At 36.5% G+C, this 21,995-nt stretch overlaps 1 protein-coding gene across 3 annotated transcripts in view; it reads right to left on the reverse strand.

Moving 5' to 3' along the window:
- MIGA1 (mitoguardin 1) overlaps nucleotides 1-21,995 on the reverse strand; it is a gene marked incomplete at its 3' end in the record, with an annotated part of 87,548 nt that overhangs the window by 41,009 nt on the left and 24,544 nt on the right. For all 3 annotated transcript variants that reach the window (XM_082863120.1, XM_082863121.1, XM_082863122.1), the window contains 5 exons: nucleotides 20,098-20,275; nucleotides 18,508-18,644; nucleotides 16,578-16,704; nucleotides 13,240-13,373; nucleotides 12,392-12,515 (listed from right to left, as the gene is read on the reverse strand). In XM_082863120.1, coding sequence (XP_082719246.1) covers nucleotides 12,392-12,515; nucleotides 13,240-13,373; nucleotides 16,578-16,704; nucleotides 18,508-18,644; nucleotides 20,098-20,275 — 700 coding nt within the window. The remainder of the gene's footprint in view (nucleotides 1-12,391; nucleotides 12,516-13,239; nucleotides 13,374-16,577; nucleotides 16,705-18,507; nucleotides 18,645-20,097; nucleotides 20,276-21,995) is intronic.

Raw genomic sequence — 21,995 nt, forward strand, 5'->3', positions numbered from 1 at the left:
AGACACTACTGTAAATATCATCTCCTTACCTGATATTCATGAATCTCCAAATGAATTTCATAGATATTCAGCAAAAACAGCAGCAGATAACCAAAGATAACCACATGTCCCAAACTCTTATCTTAGGCTCTTAAACAGACTGAGGGCACTTCAGTTGGGAAGTATGGGAAAGAATGGAGGTGGGAACAAAAAGTTAAAAGAAGGATCTTCTGCTTTGTAGAGGGAGCTTAAGGTCTGAGTTTTACAAAATAGCTCAGTATTGAGGTTTATACTAATCTATATGGTATTCTAACTGCTTCCTAAAAGTCTTAATTGGCCAATCAGACTACAAGTAACCTGAAAACAGGCATTGTAGTCCTTATTTCATCTGCACGTCATCACACATAAGGCATACAATAAACAGTTAAATAAATATTTGCAAGGTGACTTTTAAGCTTTAATTCGCCTTAGCAGTATTCACAAGTCCCTACATCAACACTCTTGTACCTAACTGGGAGCCTACAGCAATAGGGGCACAGTCTTTGATTCTGTGTAGTGGGCCAGCTAACTCAAGGTCCTCCTTTCTACACAGCTCTCTTCAGAGGCAAAAAGACTCTAAGAATCTATCCAGAGCAGTAAGATGGGGGAAAAAAGAGAAGGAAAGAAAAGAACACATAAAGGTTGGAAAAAAGCATAAGGGTTGGAAAGAAAGAAAGAAAAATAAACAGGTTATCATTCATAGATACGTGGTCTAGATAAAAATTCCAAAAAGAACCTATGACAGGGACTTCTCTGGTGGTCCTGTGGGTAAGACTCCAAGCTCCCAATGCAGGGACCCCAGGTTCAATCCCTAGTTGGGGACTAGATCCCGTATGCATGCCGCAACTGAGAGTCCGCATGCTGCAACGAAGAAGTCCACATGCTCCAACTAATACGTCTACATGCCACAACTAAGAGTCTGCATGCTGCAATTAAGAAGTCCGCAGGCCACAACTAAAGATCCCATGTGCGGCAACGAAGATCCTACGTGCCGCAACTAAGACCCAGCACAACCAAATCAGTCTATCAATATTATTAAAAAAAGAACCTATGACAAATTACTGGTGGCAGAACTAAGAGTTAATAAGCATTGTTGATAATATTCAAATGCAAATATCAACAACATTTTAGATACCAGCAATAAAAAATTAGAAAATAAATTTAGAAAAGATACCATGTACAATGACAACAAAACTATACGGGACTTAGGAATGAAGATATATAAGACCTCTATGGAGAAAACTATAAAAAACTATGAAAGACATAAAAGACTTAAGTAAATGAAGAGCCATATGATGTTTGTAGATGGAAACATTAATATTATGAAGATATACATTCTCCCACAAGCTGACCTAAAAATGCAAAGCAATAATCAAAATCCCAAGAGGGGCTTTCATGAAACTTGACAAGCTGTCCTAAACTTCGCATGGAAAAACAAAGGGCTAAAAATAGCCAAAGGAATCACAGTGGGGACTTCCCCGGTGGTGCAGTGGTTAAGAATCCGCCTGCCAATGCAGAAGACACGGGTTCAGTTCCTGGTCCCGGAAGATCCCACATGCGGCAAAGCAACTAAGCCCATGCACCACAACTATAGAGCCTGCACTCTAGAGCCCACGAGCCACAACTACTGAGCCCGTGTGCTGCAACTACTGAAGCTTGTGCGCCTAAAGTCCATGCTCCGCAACAAGAGAAGCCACCTCAATGAGAAGCCCACAGACTGCAACAGACCCAATGCAGCCAAAAATAAATTAATTAAAATTAAAGAACTTAAAAAAAAAGAACACAGTGAATGGACTCACCCCATCAGGTGTCAAGACTCATTGTAAAATTTTATAAAGCTACAGTAATTAAGACACTAGAAACCAATGCAGAAACAGACAAACAGAACAAAACAGAGTCCAGAAAAGACACACATATAAGACAACTTGACATATGACAGGGGGCATTTCAAATCAGTAAGAACAGGATACATCATTCAGTGAATGGTATTGAGGCAACTAGTTATCCAAATTTTTTTTTTTTGTTAAAAAAAAAGAGTAATAATATACATTTAAAAAATCAGCTCCTGACTGCTTCCACAAAAGGCAGAAACAAATGATTCAAAGCATGTTGAATTATACAAAGGAAGAGCATCAGCAAAGAAATGGCAAAAGAAAAACACTGAAAATTTACTAAAAACCTGGAGTTGATTATAAAACTAAAATCTTAGAGAAGAATTTCAGTTTTGGAAGAGACCTAGTCTGGCTAGAATATATGCGAAACAGTAAAACAAATAGGTCAGAAAAGTGGTCTGAGAACCTGGGAGTGACAAGATGAGAGCTCTGCATCACGAAGATAACTCCAGAAACAAGGTACAGATTTACCAGTGGGGAGAGAGACTGGAGGTAGGAACCTTATTAGGAGATTATTAAATCCCAGGAAAATACAATGAGGGTGCAGAGAAATGGGAACGAACGACAGCTATATTATGGAGGCAGAATTACTGGATGTGCTGGCAAGAAGTACATCCACTATCATTTTTTGTTTTCCTCCTACGCATATGGCAAGACTAAGGATCAAGTAAAGTCAAAAATCTTAGCTATATCTGAAATAAATACTTCCACAAAGTATTTGTCCTTCAGATGGCAGTTTTCTTTTCTAATGCAGAGAAAAAGTAGATTTATAAAGAGCATCTTTTTTTACTTTCCCAAATAACTTTGAACATGGCTTAAATACCTTGTTTAAGGAAATGCAAACTTATGTTACTACTAAAATATGAGAAAAATAAATTTCCAGAGACAAATAAATGCTGTCTGGAGCATAACTGAACAATATCACTGTAAAACAAGTTATGAACATGTGATAGCATCTACCTGTAACCACGTGTTTTTTTAAAATAAGAGCCTATTCAAAAACATTTATTCAGAGAACTAATTACAAAGAAATAAAATTTCCATCAGTATCAGAAAGAACACACACTTTGAAAAGATACCACATGTAACATAAAAGTCCAAAGTACTGGAAATGAGTTCATTTCTGCCACAACCAACAACATGATTGAACTGAAAGTACAATAATTAAAAGAACAACCAGGACACAAAATTCATATTTTAAGATTAATCTTCTAACAGGTTAAGAAAGAGTCAAATGTGGGCTTCCCTGGTGGCGCAGTGGTTGGGAGTCCACCTGCCAATGTGGGGGACACGGGTTCGAGCCCTGGTCCGGGAAGATCCCACATGCCACGGAGCAACAAACCCGTGTGCCACAACTACTGAGCCTGCAATCTAGAGCCCGTGAGCCACAACTACTGAGGCCGTGTGCCACAGCTACTGAAGCCTGCACACCTAGAGCCAAAAATAAATAAATAAATTTTAAAAAAGAAAGAGTCAAATGTATAAATTGGACAGGAATACATACAGGGATGAAAAGTCAATGGCATTTAATCTTATTGCCTGTTTCATAGGGCAAATATGATCAAATATTGGAAATTTCATAGGAGTCAAACTAAAAGAACTTCAAAGAAAATGATAAGTACACAATTCAGGAGAGTGTCTGCCACTTGAGTGGACAGAGTGATATGAGTGGGAGATCGGTTAGGTGGATTCTGTGGTGATAAACCATGTTTTTTGCTTTTGTTTTTGTTTCGATATGCGGGCCTCTCACTGTTGTGGCCTCTCCTGTTGCAGAGCACAGGCTCTGGTCGCGCAGGCTCAGCGGCCATGGCTCACGGGCCCAGCCGCTCCACGGGATGTGTGATCTTCCTGGACCGGGGCACGAACCCGTGTCCCCTGCATCGGGAGGCGGACTCTCAACCACTGCGCCACCAGGGAAGCCCAACCATGTATATTTTAAACAATCTTAGAACAGGCCTCATAAAAATGCCAGAATATATAAGAATGGATAACAAGTGTTTACCATGTACCTATGCTAAAATACGATATACATGTTATCTCATTTCATCTTCACAATTCTATGAAGCTGATCCTAATATAGTCCTCCGGCTTACAGATGAAGAATATGAGTCTAAGAAAAGTCAAGGCTTCCTTCGGTTTCATAGCTAGTAAAAGTGGTAGAGCCAGTATTTGAACCCATGTTTGTTTAACTCCAAAACCCATGTTCTTAACCACTAAGCTATACTGTTTACAACTGAAAACATAGTGCAGGCTTTTGGTTGAATCTTCAAAAATTATCAGTACAATAACAAAATTATCATTTAACAATTATAATTTAACAACTATCTGAAAAACAGAAACTACAAATAAATGTAACACTTCTACATGCTGTTAGCTAGAAAAAATTGCACACAAATGGAACTGTACAGTAATATTATTTCAAGTCTCTGTGCATACCCTCCTGACTCTGTCTCACTCTGAGTTACAGTAGCAGGTGTATACGAAACACGCCAGAAAAAGAGTGGTGACCTAAATTTAACTCCCAGTGCTACGAACAGCACAGAAGGGCAGTTATGAGTCATAGGCGTCCCACATGCAGATAAAATGTGCTGCCCTCTAGTGACTTCAACACCTTGCATTTAACAATAAGTGGTCTCTTGTAAGTGAAGGGAAATGATTGTTTTTTTTTAAATTAGAGAACTAAAATCTTTATTTTATTTAATAATCAGAAGAACAGAGCAAATAACTTTTGTTTAAGCCAGAAGTAAACTTTTTGGTGTGTAAGAGCAAATACAGAACTATACCCAATAATGATTCATTAATTCATAATGATTAAGGAAATATCGGTACAGAACATGACAAAGGTGAATTAGAGAATACAGGGTGGTTACATTTTATACAAGGAATTCATGCCTTAAAACATAATTCAAACCCTGCCTAATTCAAAGCTACTTTGCTATAGGAATAAATGTAAAGAAATGCTGACATACAACTATTGTACTATATTTCTTTTCTCAAGCATAGTTTCAAAGCACAATAAATGACTATAATACGGTCTGTTTTTAAGAATGTTTTAAAAACACTAAGTATTGGTAGTAAAGTTTTTTGTATCACTATCACTTCCTTCCCAGATATCAAAAATATTTCCTATTTCAACACAGATGATAACTTGGCTTAGGGGTGAATTAGAGTTGTGATTTTAGAGCCATGTTGCCAGAGGTTTATTTCATTTTTTAAATAAAAGGGCTCCTGCTTCAATTCCGCTCTTTTATTTTCTTAGCATTAGTTGCAATATTTCCAGGATGCTCTGTACTAAATTAACAGCATGAGTGTCAGCAGTTATTTGAGCTTCTTTATCACATTTAATTTAATGACCACTTGGATGATTATATTATAGAATATAAAAGACATTCTAAAGTTAACAATAAAAGTAAAATTAACAGCACAATTATCACCAAAACCATTTGCATAAGTTCCCATGCATGTAACCAATAGTATAGTTCACTGGATATTGACATAGGATACTCAGTATTTCTGGTTACCAGCTGAAGTGGCACCACCTTGGGTAAACAAAATTTGTAATTCACCATGTCCATGAGCTTTGAAACTAAGAGATTCTTAATGAATTAAAAAAATTTTTTTTGACACTTGCATTATTTAAAATTTTTAGTATGAAGTGCTATTTTACTTTTTCAAATCACAAAAAATTACTTACTTAAAATAGCTTAACAGAATCACACTGTATTTTTAACAGCTTTATTGAAGTATAATTTACAAACCATAAAACTTCCCCATTTTAAGTGTACAATTCAATGAATTTTAGTAAATGTATAGTTGTGCAACTATCACCACAATCCAGTGTTAGAATCACACATTTTTAAAACTCTTGTTATTAACTTCACCTACCTAAACTAACCAAATAACTCACAATACTGACAAGTCAAAAGTATTTTTGGATCTGCTAAAGAGGATCGATATAATTTACTTTCAACAAATACACTGTTATCAAAAAAGAAAAACTCTAAGACGATTTTAAACATACTAAAAGAATCATGCTTAGGAGGATTTAAACTGTCCTCCTATAGTCCACAATGTTAACTTGGCAAACTACTTACTACTTACTATAAACGGTACAAATGAATGTAAAATTAAGTAGAGCCCCCGTTTATATTTTGAATTCCAAAATTAGAGAAATAAGTTTTGCTGAGGCTCTTATAGTCAATAAAACCTGACACATGTGCCTTTCAAAACTAAAATGATTTATTTATTTGCAAGTGAGTGTAGAACCAGCCATGAATACTTGATGGAAAATACCTATCTGCAAAACAGCTCAGCAATGACAATATTTCCAAATAATGTGAATTGATATTAAATCTTTTTCAAAAAAATTTCATATAATATTTTCTTAAATTAACTAGTTAAGTACATAAATACACACATATTTTGGCATGATACATAATAAAGTATCTCATGATCTCTTTATGATCAAGATGAAAAAAATATGAAAGTAGAAACAGTTGAATTTATAGCTTATTGCACAAGTTGCTAAGGCTACTTGAAAGTCATGCCTCAGATCTTTGACTCTGGCCCTGTCCACTTTAAAATATGGTATTGTGATAAAATAAGTAATATATATTTATCATGGTTCCCGGCACAGAGCTTCTAAAACTCTTGAAATTTCCTGAGTGATGGGGGTGAGAGGAGTATCTTCTGCTATTCATAATAAGCCCCTTTCAACTATACCTGAGTTTATGTTGATGAGGTGACTCTTGGAGGATGGGGGATGGTTGCCAAGGGAACAAACCCTCTGATTAGAAAGTTGGAACTTTCAACTCCAACCCCGACCCCTGAAGGGAGAGAGGCTGGGGATTAAGTTAATCACCAATAGCCAAAGATTTAATCAATCATGCCTACATAATGGAATCTCCATAAGAACACCAAACTGTAGGGTTTAGAGAGCTCCAGGTTGGTGAACACATCCCGGTGCCGGGAGAATGTTGTGTCTGGACGGGGTATGAAAGTTCTACACCCATTCCCCATACCATGCCCTATGCACCTCTTCCATTTGACTGTTGCTAAGTTATATCTTTCATAATAAACCAGTAATAGTAAGAAAAGTGTTTCCCGGAATTCTGTGAGCCATTCTAGTAAATTATGAAGCCCAAGGAGGGAGTGGTGGGAACCTCTGATTTACAGACAGTTGGTCAGAAGCATGGGAGGCCTGGATTTGCGATTGGCATATGAAGAGGGGCAGCCTTGTGAGATGAGCCCTTTACCTGTGGAATCCGTGCTAACTCTGGGTAATTAGTGCTCAAATTGAATTAAATTGCAGGATACCCAGTTGGTATCCAAAGAGAACCGGAGAACTGCTTGGTGTGGAAAATCCACTCATTTGTTGTCAGAAATTGTAAGTAGAGGGAAATAAGTTTTCCTTTAAGCATTTTTTGTTAATGGTTTCAATGAGAGCATTGATGAACAAATAGACCAAACTGAACAAACTAGAAAGTGATAGAAAGCTAAAAGGGATGTCAAATCAAAATCTAAAACTATCTTAATTCAGAGTGATGACTGAGAAATGACAATTTAGTAGGAATAATAAACATAACATCTAAACCTTGGGTCCAAAAACACAACTGCACAGGAACAAATGAAGGAAGATGTGGCTTAATAATAACATCTAACAGTAACAACAAAGAACTTAAAAGTTTTAGTTAACCATTAGCTCTACATTAGCAATGTTACAAGTTAATGTAGTCCTTAGGCTCTGTAATTATAATGTCCAAAATTTCTAGTTCAAGATGACAGAGCACAAGCATCTACTTCTCCAGACTTCCCTGGTGGTCCAGTGGTTAAGACTCCACGTTCTTAACTCAATGCAGGGGGCCCAGGTTCGACCCCTGGCTGGGGAACTAAGATCCCACATACCGCAACTAAGCCCGTGCACCACAACTATTGAGCCCGCACGCTGCAACTAGAGAAATCCTCGCACTGCAATTAGAGAAGCCTGTGTGCCGCAATGAAGACCCAGCACAGGCAAAATTAATTAATTAAATTAGAAAAAAAAAAGCATCTACTTCTCCTTCCTAAAGGCCCATTAAAAATGACAGGAAGAGGGAATTCCCTGGCGGTCCAGTGGTTAGGACTCCGCACTTTCACTGCCGAGGGCATGGGTTCAATCAAGCCACGTGGAGTGGCCCCCCCCAAAAAAAAAAAAAATGACAGGAAGAGAATAACTGCCTCACTGGAACACATGGAAAAGGTATCACCAGACCAGAAATTTTATCTTTTTTTTTTTTTGTGGTACGCGGGCCTCTCACTGTTGTGGCCTCTCCTGTTGCGGAGCACAGGCTCCGGACACGCAGGCTCAGCGGCCATGGCTCACGGGCCCAGCCGCTCCGCGGCATGTGGGACCTTCTCGGACCGGGACACGAACCCACGTCCCCTGCATCGGCAGGCGGACTCTCAACCACTGCGCCACCAGGGAAGCCCCAGACCAGAAATTTTAAAGAATACCTTGAAATTGGCCAAGGTAGGATCAGGTAGGTCCTATCAAACCACAGCCTAACATCCTAGAGGTAAAAATGATTGTCTTCCTCAGAGAGTTCCAAACTCCAACCTCATAAATATTGTTACCCTGTTCCCTAGACTTTTTATTTGTTAATATAATTTAATTCTCATAATTACTTTGTTAAATAGGTACTACATGCCCATTTTTCAGATGAAGAAGCTGAGGCTTAGACAAGTTACATAATCATACAGCTAATAAATGGTGAAGACAGAATTTGAACCCAGTTAGTCTGAATCTTGAGTTTGTAGTTTTAGCTATTATGCAGATATAGGCCAAAAGGTAATCCACTAGAATAACTCATTAAAGTGCTACATTAAAGTCAGCTGGCACAGTTGGGCCCTCTCCCCCTATTCCCTCAGGTAAATACAGCAGTTCACGTCTTCAGTTCCTGGATTAAACCTTGATAACTCCCTTCTATAAAACGTGTGAGGGACTTCCCTGGTGGTCCAGTGGTTAAGAATCTGCCTTCCAATGCAGGGGACGCAGGTTTGATCCCTGGTTGGGGAACTAAGATCACACATGCCATGGGGCAACTAAGCCTGTGCACTCTAGAGCCCGCACGCCACAACTAGAGAGCCCATGTGCCGCAGATACTGATCCTGCGCTCTGAAGGCCACGCGCCGCAACGAAAGATCCCACATGCTGCAACGAAGATCCTGCATGCTGCAACTAAGACCCGACGCAGCCAAATAAATATTTTTAAAAAACAAAATGCGCGAAGTCTGTCTAGACTGCATAGAGGGCCTGAGAGAGGAGGAAAGATGCATGAGTTCATTGCAGATCCCCAGATAGATGCGGAGGAAGAAAAAATTTAAAGGAAAGGAAGATCCACACTAAATAAATGATACCACCACCAGAAATAAGGTTCCTTACTTCAGCAGCTGTGGGGATTCCAGACTATCTGCTCCAAGACATTTCTTACAGGGAACTTTGCCACAAAGAGTTCACAGTCAATCCTCCCATTCAAAGAACATGTCTGTCTTCTAAGTGGTGAGGCAATACAGCATGGTGGTTTATGGACTCCAAAGCCAGCCGCCTGGGCCCAAATCTAAGTTCTGTCACTTAATAGCTAATGTAACTCTGGGGAAGTGATTTAATACCTCTGTACCTCTCTCCCCGTCTGAAAAATGAGGATAACTATACTTACCTCATAAAAGTTGTAAGGATTAAGTGACCTAATTTTTACTTAGAATTGTGCCTGATTCAGAGAAGAAACTATGGGCCTTACTTAGCAAAGGCCCTGGAACATGGTGACATGCAAACAATGGTAGCTGTCAAATATTAAGTCCAGGGGGAAAGGCGATAAATTAGATGACTGCTAAAAAATCTTCCAACCTTGAAAACCTATCAAATCCTTAGGAGAAAAAAAATTTGATTTTATCAAATAAGACAAAGCAAATTTCAAAACAATAAAGTATTCACTGAAGTCAGATCAATAAGGGGTGGTTTAAATTCACCCCTGAGCCTCTGAAGGCATTTGTTAACCTCTCTTTATTTATGACTACTATTTGTAAGTTGCCTCTCATTAATATACATTAAATGTGTAAAATGAATTTGGATTTAGAGAATGAGGAGAGTTAACTGACTTCTAAGCAACTTTGATTAATATCAAATAACAGATATAACAGAACTACTTCCCTACTAGAGTCCTGGCCATAGATTCAGCTCTTTGAATCCAGAAGTTCCAAAATGGAAACTTGCGATATAGAAGAACATCCAAATAATTCCCAAGAAGGAACAAAATATAACAGCTTCATGTCAACTGGAATCTCCAGGGCAATAACAGGCCAAGGTACTGCTAGGCTGCAGGGAAAAGCCAGCCAGCCTAGTAGCCACTGACAGCTCAGGTTAAGACATGGGTGGGGTCACGAACTTATTACAAACCTAAGCTAACCAAATGGATAGACTGATTATGAGTCCCACTCTAGAAATCCTACCCATTTAGAGTTCCAAATTAACAACAATTTCCTCAGAAACAACTTGAAGGCCCCAGAAATTAAGCCATTTTCCCAGGGGTCTTCTTGTCCAGATGCAATGTAAACCCAAAGCAGACCCTCTGGGCAATACCCAAAAAACCTTTATTACCTAATAAACTGAAGAAATCAGAGATGGATTCCACCAACTTGTACGGACAGTAGAAAAAAGAAACTTTGGGCATGCCAAACAGAACGAAATCTGAGATGCATATTAGAAGACTAACAAGTACAAGAACTACACATCTATATGATCCTTATCATGAGGCTAGACAGAAACGGCAAGCAGAAGATTAGAACAGTGAGGGCAAAGCTTCCATTCCTAGAATAAAAGAATAAAAGTCTCAGGCCCTCTTCCTCTTCCTTCCTTATATTTATAATTTTTTCCTACTTCTTTTTCTCTGTGGCTTTCCTTGCTACTTAGCCACTTTGCTATCTCTTCTAGTTGTTCCATTCCCATTTTTACATCTGACTTCTTTTAAAAATGCTTCAGTGGTGGGGAGGAATTAGGAGATTGGGATTGACACATATACACTATTGATACTATGTATAAAATACATAAGTAATGAGAACATACTGTATAGCACAGGGAACTCTACTTAATGCACTGGGGTGACATAAAGGGGAAGGAAATCCAAAACAGAGGGGATATATGTATAGCCGATTCATTTTTGCTGTACAGTAGAAACTAACACAACATTGTAAAGCAACTATACTCCAGTAAAAATTCATTTACAAAAATGCTTCTCTCTGTTCTTTTTCCTACTTACTATCATAAATGCCATTCTAATAAGTTATAAAAGAAATTGTGTAAAAAAATATGTAAATAGAAACCTTTGGCAAATTCTATTTGTTGACATGAATACTGTCTACTTTTCTTCTGGCCTGAATCTCCATGTCAAAATATTATACCTATGCCAAAAGCAGAGAAACTTTTAAAAAACTATTCATTCAAGTCTAATGAATAATTTTTGGTGACAGTAACAGGATGAAAAAGCAAAGACCAAAATTAATGCAGAGGTTTCACATAACCCTCACTGTAACATATAGACAGAAATTCATAATTCTAATACAAGTGAAATCTTTTACCTAAATTCAAAATATATAAATATGTAAACATCTCAAAATGCAGCCACTTTCAGTACTTCATGTTCAGAAATAAATGTGGGAAAACTTAACAAGCCTTAACAATTTTTCTTTATTAGAAAACAAAAATCCTCAAATAAAAAAATTTAAATTACTTTTAACACAAAAAATATATAATGTAATTTTATTTTATTTCATTCTTTGGATGATGTACTGAAGTCAAGGAAGCTTTTTTTTGGCCTCGCTGGGCAGCTTCCAAGATCTCAGTTCACCAACCAGCCCAGGCCATCACAGTGAAAGCCCAGGATCCTAACCACTAAGCCACCAGGGAACTCCCGGAAGCAATTTTAATCATTCTTTCCTTGGAAGACTTCACTTAAGAAGTCTTTTCAAAGTTCTTTTTTCTTTAAAGTAGGAAACAAAGGTAATGGTATATATTGACGTATGTATTGACTACTTACATCAAAATGTAGCCTGCAACTGAAATTGCGTCAAGAAATAGAGTGACTTAAAATACTTTAAATGTAAGTCATGAGCTACATGCCTGTTTCTGAGGTAGTGTGTCTCTGTCCCATTTTTATATTATTATTTTTTTCCTCCCTCTAACACTTTAACTGGGATTCTTTCACTTAGAATGTAATTTTAAAATAATGTTACAATCCTATCTATGGTAAGTACTTGAATTTATGTCAATAAGTTCACTTGAAAAGTTAAACTGAAAGAAAAATATCCAATAAATATGATAGTACTCTTTTTCTCTTGGCTATTTTCTAAAAAGTATGTAACCATATTAATGTACTTATGCCAATGATTCCAAGAATAGAAAAGAATAAAATCACACATTTCATAAAAACCATATAAAATAACCACCTTACCCATATCATTAGCAAGGGAATTAGGATCAGATACCCCTAGAGTAGCTTCAAACTCCTCTTGGAGACGATATGCTCTTTGCAGCAGAGCTTCAAGTTTATGGATAAATTCAGTACTAATAATATCCTATAAGGAGAGAAAAAGTACACACAGCAAATATTAGATTCTAATGTTAAAATTCTAAACACTTTCCACTTTTAAATGAAAGGCAGAAAAGTGAGGGATATAAAAAAATACTGTTGGGTGGTGAGAATACTGTGATAGAAGTCAGGAGGCCTGGGTTCTAGCTGTGCCTCAGATAAAATCATCTCCATTTTGTAATCTGTAAAATTAAGGAGTTGGACTACATCTCAAAGTAAGGTTCTCAAAGTAAGGTCCCTGAACCAGCAGCATCAGTATTACCTGGGAACTTGTTAGAACTGCAAATTAGAAATGAATTAGAAACCCTAAAGGTGGGACCCCCAAATCTATTTTTCAGCAAGCCTTTCAGAGGCTTCTGATGCATGCTCAAATTTGAGAATCACTAACCTAGATGAGTCTAGCTCTGTGTGATTTTTATGTATATAATGGCACTTAATTAAACCCAAAGCACAAAACAGACTTTTAAAAATCATATTTGCTTAATTCTTTATTTTCTTGAAAAATCAGGAAACAATGATAAATTGCAAATTTGGGGTTTAACAACTAACCGAACAGGAAAAGCCCAGTAAGAAATATCCCCACACAATCCCAAGGAAGAAAAAAAAAAGTTCTATTAAATGCCACGGAAATCAAATACACTGAATCAACATTAAAAATAGTTCAACTGTTCCAATATTATGAAGACCACTCCCAAATAAATCATCCTTACATCTATACTTTCTTCTGCAATGGCATCTCCCGCACCCAATTTAATGGAACTACAGGCTTCATCTTCAGCCTGTCTATTTCGAAAGGTTAGAGCTTGTTCCCATCGACGCAATGCCTCTTCAAACAATTCCATACCTAAAAATTGAGAACAGAACAATTTTATTTTATTTTTTTTCTGGCTGTGCCACATGGCTTGCAGGATCCTAGTTCCCCAACCAGGGACTGAACCCAGGCCCCCGCAGTGAAAGTGCTGAGTCCTAACCACTGGACTGCCTGCGATTTTCCAAGAACAGAGCACTTTTATTAATTTTTTAAAGTTTTTAAATTTATTTGGTTGCATTGGGTCTTTGTTGCTGCACGCAGGCTTTCTCTAGTTGCATCAAGCGGGGACTACTCTTTGTTGTGGTGCACAGGCTTCTCACTGCGGTGGTTTCTCTTGCTGCAGAGCTCAGGCTTTAGGCACGCTGGCTTCAGTAGTTGTGGCTTGTGGGCTCTCGAGCGCAGGCTCAGTAGTTGTGGTACATGGGCTTAGTTGCTCTGCAGCATGTGGGATCTTCCCAGACCAGGGATCGAACCCACGACCCCTGTATTGGCAGGCAGATTCTTAACCATTGCGCCACCAGGGAAGTCCCAAGAACAGAACAATTTTAAATAAGTGAAATCAGTACCAAAATCATTTTCAGTCTAAAGTGTTTTTCACACAGTTAGCACCAATGGCACAGTGTGACTGTAATTTTGGCACTAAAGAATAAAATTTATGCTCACATCATTTCTTAGCAGAATCTTAATATCCCAATACATTCCAGGTCTACAGATGTAGTCAACCAACAATAAGAGAGAAATGACTATTATGTTTTCCCTTTTTAAAATATGTAACTCAAAGGTATACGGTGCTTGGAAATTTTCTAAAAAAATATCATGAATTCATCAAAAGTCCTAACAATAATGGCTAATTTTTATAGTCACATAACTATCTTTCAAAATATCCCCCTAAATGAAACAGAAGACTGATGGGCAAATAGAAGAAACTAGTTGATAAGAAACTATCAGGTTTACAAGAGGTTCTCAGAAGGAGAGAGTAAAGCTAAGAAGAAAGATAACAGCACAGAGGTCCAGAATAAAGTCTTTTCTATCTTTTTTCCACCAAAAGGTGTCTTAGACCACCTTGACACCAACTTGCTGATTTGGATGGATAAAGTGCTGGGCCAGAGTTAAAAATATACAAGAACCAATAAAGGGTTACAATCGGAGTAGGAATTTCATATCCCTCCTTATAGAAAGCTTTTGTAGGAAAATAGGTGAATATGTGCCTCTTTTTCTCCAAATTAAAAAAAAAAAGGCTTACCAAAATAATTATGCACTTCAGGCCACAACAGTGAGAGGCCCGCTTACCGCAAAAAAAAAAAATAATAATAATAATAATTATGCACTTCAAACAAAACCAAAATATTTCAAAACCTCAATTTGTCTAGACATATAAAAGTAAAAGATCTTTAAAAGCTGCTTAAGAATCTGACCAAGTCATTCTGAAGATGTTTTTAAGATATGGTAGCTAGAGAATACCTGTCCTCGAAAATCATTTCTTCAGTTATCTGGAGAACCTACAACTCTAAACAAATAAGATGTTCTTTAAATGAAATGTAGGCCTTAAATCGTTTAATTTTCTGTAGCAAAGACTCATTGTCTGGATCTTCCTTCTAAAAAATTTACTCACTTAAAAGACTTCCTTTTTCCAAGCTATACAATTCTAATTCCTTCATCCTCCTCTCACTCCATCCACTCTCTATCCTTCTGATTATTTTGGCTAAATATAAGGAAGAATTATCTAACAGCAGAGTTGTCCAAAGATAAAAGTTAACCTCTCAGGAAGTACTGTGTCTCACTTGACTGCAGAACGTGGCCCAAACTGTCACACATCAGCAGTTTTGTAACAGGAATTCAAACATGTTACCAATATATTTTTTATGTCATCAACACTGTGAAGGGAACTGAAACAATAGGTGGGAATTGAAACAATATCTCCTACCGATCCTAATTCTATGACACTGAGACTCCCTGCAGCTTCCCTAGTTTTACTCTATTTCTCTTAAATTCTAACTCTCAATATTCCTACAGAAGTGTTGAGTGTAGGTTTACTAGGCATAGTTAATCTAGAAACATAGTGAGCTTAATTCTCAGAAGACCTGGAAAAGGTGGCAGAAGAACTACTCCTATATCTCTCCCCCCGTGCTGTATTACCTACTGTGACATCACGGCGGATGATATAGTCTTTTTGTTTTTTTAACATCTTTATTGGAGTATAATTGCTTTACAGATGATATAGTCTTTAACTATTCTAGAGTGTGGGAATGCACGCAGGCACACAGTCCTTCTGCCAACTCACCATCCCCTTACTACTCACTGGCCAAGGCCACATCAAGATTTTTTTGGTTTTGTTTTTTAGTTAGTATGCATTTCCCTTAAAAGGAATATAGCCTGAAAGAGAGTACAGAAGAACAGGGGAATGGATTTGAAAATGCACTTGAATCTGATTTGGTGTTAAGGTCTCTGGTTCTCTTCCTGGGGTCCAGTGAGATGTTCTAGACATGCTCATGTTTGAGCTGTAAACACATGCCTCTTTCTATCTAAAATCCTTTCTAGATATAGGAAGAATACAAATGATATCTAGATAAAAGACTACATAAAGTGGATTATGATAGATTCATTAGATAAAAGTCAACAGATTAGGTTAGGTAAGTGTAATAGATTGAATAATAACCACCCAAAGATATCAGGCCCTAGTCTTTGGAACTTGTAAACGTTACCATATAAGAAAAAAGTGTCTTTGCAGATGTGATTAAATTAAGAATCTTAACATGGGGAGATTACCCTAAATTATCTGGTGGGCTCTAGATCCAATCACAACCATCCTTATAAAAGAGAGGCAGAGGGAGATTTGATACACACAGTGAAGAGGAAGGCAGATATTAGAGTCATGTGGCCACAAGCCTGAAGCCACCAGAAGCTGGAAGAGGCACGGAATGAATTCTCTTCCAAGCCTCCAGAGGGAGCATGGCCCAAATGCCACCTTGATTTCAGCCCAGTGATAATTAATGATTTCAGACTTCAGGCCTCCAGAACTCTGAAAGAATATATTTCTATTGTTTTAAACCACCACGTTTGTGGTAATTGTAACAGTAGCCTCAGGAAGCTAACACAACATGTTATGTTATATAGACTAGAGTCAACAGATGAGAACATTTTAGAATTATAGTTGCTTCCCTTAGAACAATTCATCATTCTTCTGTTTCACATTAAATGTGAGTACAGTATCTTAAAACTTCATTATGTTATTCCTACCCATCAAGTATAGGTTCTCAGGAGTGGTCACAGGAATATTAACAAGTTTAATATCATCTTCATCTGCTTTGTCCCAGGAATTAGAATTGCCACAAGCACAGCTATGACAAGAATTGACACTCTGGACCTAAAATTAAAATGGACAGAAGTTACTTCAAAATCTCTTTTGTAATAGTATTTTGCGATCTTTTATATTTATAAATTATTTATGTAAATCTTGATCCTGGTATAACAACCCATGGAATTTCTACCTGAAGAAATAAATCTGATTATATTCAGTCAAACTTAAAGAGTCATAAGGCCCTAAGTATTCTGAACCCTTGTTTGCTCAAAAATATACAACTAGAACAATATTTTGAACATAAATCAGATATTTCCATCAAAAATCAAGCAGTTTTTATAGTTTACTGTCATTAAGTATTTACTTATAAATTTTGTCCACACCTACTTTGATTTGAGGTAGCTAGCTTATTTTCCTTTTAGAACTTATTACAATGCTGATTCTCTACTATGTAATAATGAAAATCGAAAAGCCTCTGTCATCTTCCCTTCTCTAGCAAGGTCTGCTGAGCCAATCATCTCAGTCACCTCTATGCAAATGACTCCCAAATCTTGAACTTCAATTCTGTCCTCTTTTGAGAAATCTAAGCCCACACTTCCACCTGCCTATTTGGTGACTCCACTTGGCTCTTCTGTTGGCATCTCAAAATGACTATATCAAAAAAGAGCTCTGCATCTTCCCACAACAAAAACTCTTCCTCCTCCCAAGTTCATTCACAGTACTTTTATCTCCATAATTCCTCAAACAACTTCTCTTCCCACACCCCTCATATCCAGTTACCAAGTTTGTGGACCCTGCTCCCTCCTCTTCCACTCCTGTTGTCATGACCCTCACTGAGGCACTCATTAAGAGGCAGAAATCTGGGTTCACAGCCCTGGCAGTGGAATGACTAGGTCAGCTAAGGCACATCTAGTAAAGTGATTCTAAAGACTTCTTACTTATACTATTACCATAAAACTCCTTTTCTCTAGTCAAGAACAGCTTCAACTTTCAGTTGAGAAAATTCAACACAGAGGTACCCCAGATTATAGAATGGGCATATACTTCATCATCCAGCTCAGTTTCACAAACGAATTGAGAGTCTGCATGCCTTTGATCTAGATGTTCCTACCACAGAATAGCCTTTAAAAATTTGGTATATTTTTAGGCATTTAAGAATGGGGCAGCTGTATATTCCAACGAAATACAGAAGCAAGGTATGGAACAGATTATGGTATTCTATAAAGTATTTTTTTATTTTTTAAACTATTTTTTTTAATGAATATACATGATGGTAGGAGGCATATTCTCCCTGGAAGTATACACATAAGAAATTGTCAGTGTCCGTCTCTAAGGAGGGGAATTGAGAGGATCAGGAGCACATTTTCACTGTTTGCTTTTTGCCTCTTCTTTACTTAGTAGGAAGTGCGTATCCTACCTAATTTTTAAAACTACATTAGATTTAAACAAATATTAACTTCATTTTTCACCTGTCAATCAATACTATATTAATGCTGTCAAGAAAGAGGTGAAGAACTCCACACTTGGCAGGTTCATCAAGTGATTTTTGTGACCTAGTACCATGTTTGCTGCATCTTCTAGCTTTCTGCAGAGCATCTAGCTTTGAAGCAACACTTCCATACCAACATCATCCTCAGAGGATCCCATGGGACCACATCACTTAACTCAAAAAAACCTGGAACCAAGCTGGCTGAATATTTAGCAAAAGGATAATTTTACTTGCCTGAAGAAAACAGGATCAACCAGATTTCTTAAGCTTCTTTCCATACTAAGAGCTATCTATAACTGTATGACATTTAAACCAATAGATAACAATAGATATATAAATAGTTAAAAGAAAAAACTAATAAAAATTTTTTCTTTACTTACAGAGGCCAAACTCTGTGCAGAACCTGAGTATTTACTGAAGAGTCCTCCATTAGCATAATTATAAGACTGAGATCCTTTGTCTTTGGCAGAACTTAAAGATAGTGTCAAATTCTGTCTGCTACTGGAACAACTTGAACCTACCAAACAAACATATTAATATTAAAAGTATCAATAACTCCAATGATAAATTTCAGGTAAAATTTCAAAGTTTATATATTCATTCAGAGGGCTCATTTTAAAACACATTTCCCTCAATTGTGTAAATTATTAAATGTATACCATTCTTAAAATCTACATCTCTATATAATATTTTTAATACTGCTAAAATCTGCTTCTGAAATGAAGGTTAAAACATTCATCAATTACTCAAGGTGGTATTTGAATGGTCTACTGTAATCAGCATAAAAATACTGGCAACTATGAACCTTCAAATTATAAATTTAATAAAATATAAGCACTTCTTTCCTGAATTACCTCTAAACTTTATCTTTATCACATTATATTGTAATCAGTCTTTTTATACGTCTGTCTCCCCTAACCATCTACCCATTCATCTAGGGCAGACACTGTGCCTTAGTTTATCTTAATGCAGCAGTTAAGACACTCCTCAATTCAAATCCTTGCACTTAGTTATATGAACTTGAGCAAGTCACTCAACTTTTCCATATCTCAATTTTCTTTAGGTATAAAATGGGAACAACAAATAGGATTATAGTCCTAATTCATAGGATTGTTATAAAGGTTAAATTAACACAGTGAATATATAGAATGTAGCACTGCACCCGAGGTCTAATAAAACATCAGTAAGTGAGAGGCATCATTATTGTAATGTTCACTACACTTGGCACAAAATAGTCATTCATTAATTATTTGTTGGGCCAACAAATCACAAAATCATATGATAAATCAAATAATAAATTTAAAATAATTTAAAATTCAAAAATAAATCCAGCATGCTGAAGAAATTATTTCTATTGATACAATTTGATAATATGTATCAAATCGCTAACAAAAACTATAGATGCTTTAAAGGCCAGCAATTCTACTTCTAGAACTTTATAAACTTAGGAAATAAACCAGACAAGTATATGCAAAGCAAGAAAAACAACCTAAAGAGAACAACAGGGAACTGTTTAAATAATTAGAGTACATTTGTACACTAAATACATATTAAAAATGATAGCACAGAGATATATTTATTGACATTTAAAGACATTCTTATATAATGTTAAATATTTTAAAGGCAGGTTACAAAAGGTATGAATTTTACTTAAAATGCATAAATTATTTACTTGTATATAATATAAAATTTTATGTCTCAATATGACATTTAAGTGCAAACATAAATGGATAGATATATACCAAAGTATTAGCAGTATTTATTTCTGGGTAGCAGAATTTCAAGTGATTTTAATTTTTTCTGTTTGCTTGTCTGTATTTTCTAATCTTTCTAAAATTAATCTGTATTACTTGTGAGTTAAATATTAAGCAAGGAAATTCTGGAAATTAAAACACTAAAATCACTGCACTCCAGTAATGATTTACATATAAAATTTCCTTTGCAGACTTAATTCAGCTATTTCTACATACCTTTGTCTGATGCTGCTCTTTTAGTGTATTCAAGTATGAGATGCTCTGGTTCCCATGGTAATATTTTTCCTTTCTTCTTTCCACGTCTTCTTTTAAAGTGACGGGCCAGAAAAATTACAGATACAACACTCACTGCAGTTACCACAAATAACTTTTTAGCTACTGGCGAAAATCTGATCTGGAAAAGATGCAATTAGATTGAAAAAAAGTCTTATTTGTTTGTTTAAAATCGACATAAGGACTAAAATTATTCTTAAGCTAATCTAGTTCTAAATACTACCAAGATAATATTATTTTACTCTTTCAATGACGACTAGCCCAATTTGAATTTTAAAGACAAACCCAAAAAATGTAGTAATTTATTATCCACTGCTCTGCAGTTCTCAGATAAATAATAATGCCCAAAAAGTTACCAGGAGCACAAAATAATTCAATCCCATTAATATCTGTTGAACAACTAATGATTAATTCATGCAACTCAATCTTCTATCTGAATCACAGCAAGATTTTTAATTGCAGGAATGATTAAATCAGACTTTTAAAATGAACCAATTTTTTAAAACTATCTGGAAATGTCTGGAAATTAACTCAATTTATAAATATCATTTAAATAAGCCCTTTTATTCATGAATTAATCAACAAATATTTACTCAGCATCTTACAATATACCAGGACTGTGCTATGAAAATGAAAATTAAAATCTTAGTATAATTCTATTCAATAAGCATATGTCTTTCATTTATCAAGAAGCACCAGGTATACAGAGGATACAGATCTTGCTTCCCTAAAGAGTGTACTAATAGTAAAGACAAATATACAAATAATGTATTACAAATAATTACAGTATAGTGTGATAAATACAGTAATGTAAGTATGTACTAAGTACTAACATAAGAGCAAGAGGTAATTAACTTTGTCTTGAGGGACAAACACTATTAATCACCTAAAATGCAAAAGAACTTTAAAATAAAGCTATAGGCTTGGGGATGTAGAAAGCTATAAAGAGTGTCACTTCCAACCTTCCAAAAACAAAAAAGTCAAATGACAAATTCTCAATTTTTTTGAACCCATCAGAATGCAGAAGTTGGAGGGTAATCAACTGGCCCCAAAACTAAGAAGACACAGGTTTTCACCCGGAGAGATAAGACATGAACACTGACATGCAGGAAGAAGGCATATCAGGATATCAGTAAGAAGAGTTCAGCTAGCATGGTTGGTAAATTGGTGGAGACTGAGAGTGTACTGGTGAAAGACGGTGAATCACCCTTCCCAGGGGGGCAGGTGTGGTGCAAATATAAGGGTAATTCACACTTTTTGGACATTTTTATCCTCATGAATCCCACCAAGCACACACAGAAAAGACGGCAAGAGTCCTAAGAAAGTTTTCCTAATGGTGAACTGTGGAAGGGAAACAGGAATTTTTGTTGAGGGACATGAACTGCATCAGTACCCTTCTCTTTTGCCCCCCAAAAGGAACAAAAGCCTTAAACTGTGGGATGCAGTTTTAACTTTAAAGGGAAATTTATACCATTAAATGTTTATATTAAGAAAAAATGAAAGGTGTTGAATCCATAATCTGAGCTTTGACCTTAGAAAAAGAAAACCAAATCCAGTCTAAAGCAAGCAGAAAATTAGGAAGTAATGAAGACGACACAGAAATCAATGAAATGGAAAACCAACTCAATAAAATCAAGAGTTGTTTGGGTTTTTTAATTTTTAATTTTTTATTGTTTTGGCTGTGCCGCGCAGCTTGCAGAATCTTAGTTCCCTGACCAGGGATCAAACCCAGGCCCTGGACAGTGGAAGTTCAGAGTCCCAACCACGGGACCGCCAGGGAATTCCTGGTTTTGTTTTGTTTTGTTTAATTTATTTTATTTGTTTATTCTTGCCTGTGTTGG

This window comes from Leucopleurus acutus (assembly GCF_964270905.1).
Source record: "Leucopleurus acutus genome assembly, chromosome: 2".
NCBI lineage: Eukaryota > Metazoa > Chordata > Mammalia > Artiodactyla > Delphinidae > Leucopleurus > Leucopleurus acutus.